General features: G+C 41.4%; 1 protein-coding gene across 1 annotated transcript in view; it reads right to left on the reverse strand.

Moving 5' to 3' along the window:
* The window catches only part of PHLPP1 (PH domain and leucine rich repeat protein phosphatase 1), a gene marked incomplete at its 5' end in the record, with an annotated part of 39325 nt that extends 38128 nt beyond the window's left edge, over window positions 1-1197 (reverse strand). The window contains 2 exons of the mRNA XM_010138037.1: window positions 295-525; window positions 1051-1197. Coding sequence (XP_010136339.1) covers window positions 295-525; window positions 1051-1197 — 378 coding nt within the window. The remainder of the gene's footprint in view (window positions 1-294; window positions 526-1050) is intronic.
* Between the last annotated feature and the right edge of the window lie 617 nt (window positions 1198-1814).

A 1814-nucleotide genomic window follows, 5' to 3' on the forward strand; every position in this document is an offset into this window, starting at 1 on the left:
CAGCAGTAATAACCCAAGCTCTGTTTTGTTTGATCTGTTGGTGTAAATATTAACTTCCCCCAAAACTCATTCTCCTATCTATTGATCTCCCTAAGTGCTACCTCTTCCACAAAGAAGAATGCTAAGTCATGGCAAGTGCTGTGAGTTACACAGCACGACTACACTATCACAACTATGGTTCAATAGACTAACACAAGAGATTTGTACCCAGGGACTATTGTGACTGCCAAGGAGAAACTGTTTCAACACCGATAATTTAGACCCACTTATTTTTCCTCTTTTCCAAATACCTACCTTAGATCCACATGTTTAATATGAGGCATCCTTTTTAACACCTGGAGGTTCAGGGTATCCATGCAGTTCCCTGACATACAGAGCTTATCCATGGCAGTCAGCTTCTCCAGCACCCCTGGAATGTCAGAGAACTCATTGAAGGACAGACTCATGTAGCTGAGCTGATGCATATGTTCCAGTTCATCAGGAAGGGACTGGAGAAAGTTGCCATCCAGCAAAAATGTCTGCAAGCTGTTATAAGTGGGAGAAGGGAAGAGAGAGTGTGAAGAAAGTGAGTGACCTGTTAAATCACATTTCCCTCCTATAAGCACGCAAATCTGCTGCAGTTAAAGTGACATAAAATACACTAAAGGGCAGAAGAAAGAAAAACATTAATGGATAATGCCTTAACATCTGCTACAGAAGGTATTGACCAAGTAATTAAAAGCTTTAGCAACTATGAAATGTAGGCTGCATTGTACACTCAAACATCTCTAGAACTGCAATTTGTGTGATGGTTGAAGTGCATACGTAAGGAGGTTTAAATATTTTCGACCCTCGTGTCAAATGCTGGGGACTTGAAGAGCTTCGAGACACCAAGTGTGTTTCCCCTCACCCCACAGCTCGCACATGCTTCCATACAGATCTACAAGCCAGTCTGCTCTGACAGAACTCAGTTTAAACTGTTTCTCATAGCAAGGTTCTACAGTGAGTCATGAAACTGCTTGTTGCCTTTACTATCAGGGCGTGTACATTAAGTTTTAAGAAAGTACTTGCTTGTGCATCTCGCCTACGACTGCTGGAACACTTCTGAGGCCGTTGCAGGAGACGTTGAGCTCAGTCAGGGTTGGGATACTGCAGACTGCCAGTGGAAAGTCTCCTAAATTATTATTGGAAAGGTTAAGGCTCTTCAACTTGGTGAATCTACAATGACATAAGAAAAATAAAAGTAATAAAGGAGACAAATAAGTGGAGCATAAACCACACCAAATTGCCTTGCAATAATTAATACAATTAATAACAACTTTGGTTATGTAAACGCAAATCACAGGCATTTTCAGTTTACGTACTCAGAACAACCAGGGTAACTACTAGACATTCAAGTTCAACACCACTCGCAAGAGCTCACTCGCGTTAAGACTGCATAGAGAAACAGGTCCTGAACAACATGATAAATATATTTTCCTATGAGTGTAACAAAGAACAAAACCTTCCCACGTTTATGATCTGTGTCGTTTCTTCTGTGCCATCCTGTCCTGTACTAAAGCGTGGCTGATTTTCTGATGTTTATGATCTGTGTTGTTTCTTCTGTGCCATCTTGTCCTGTACTAAAGCGTGGCTGATTTTCTGAACATTTCTTGCTAGTAAGATGAACCTAGTGATGCTGGTTATAAGGCGCAGGAAACTCCTGGCCTATTTGAACACTACGTTTTTGTGGTGCAGCTCAGCTCCATTTGTGGGACCAGATACCGCCTTTCAACCAAAAATTGCCATTAGAATAGGCTGGTTTGAATACAGCTGGGAAATGTGCTGAATTAAAG

The sequence above is a fragment of the Buceros rhinoceros genome, unplaced genomic scaffold, assembly GCF_000710305.1.
Source record: "Buceros rhinoceros silvestris isolate BGI_N320 unplaced genomic scaffold, ASM71030v1 scaffold14586, whole genome shotgun sequence".
Lineage (NCBI taxonomy): Eukaryota > Metazoa > Chordata > Aves > Bucerotiformes > Bucerotidae > Buceros > Buceros rhinoceros.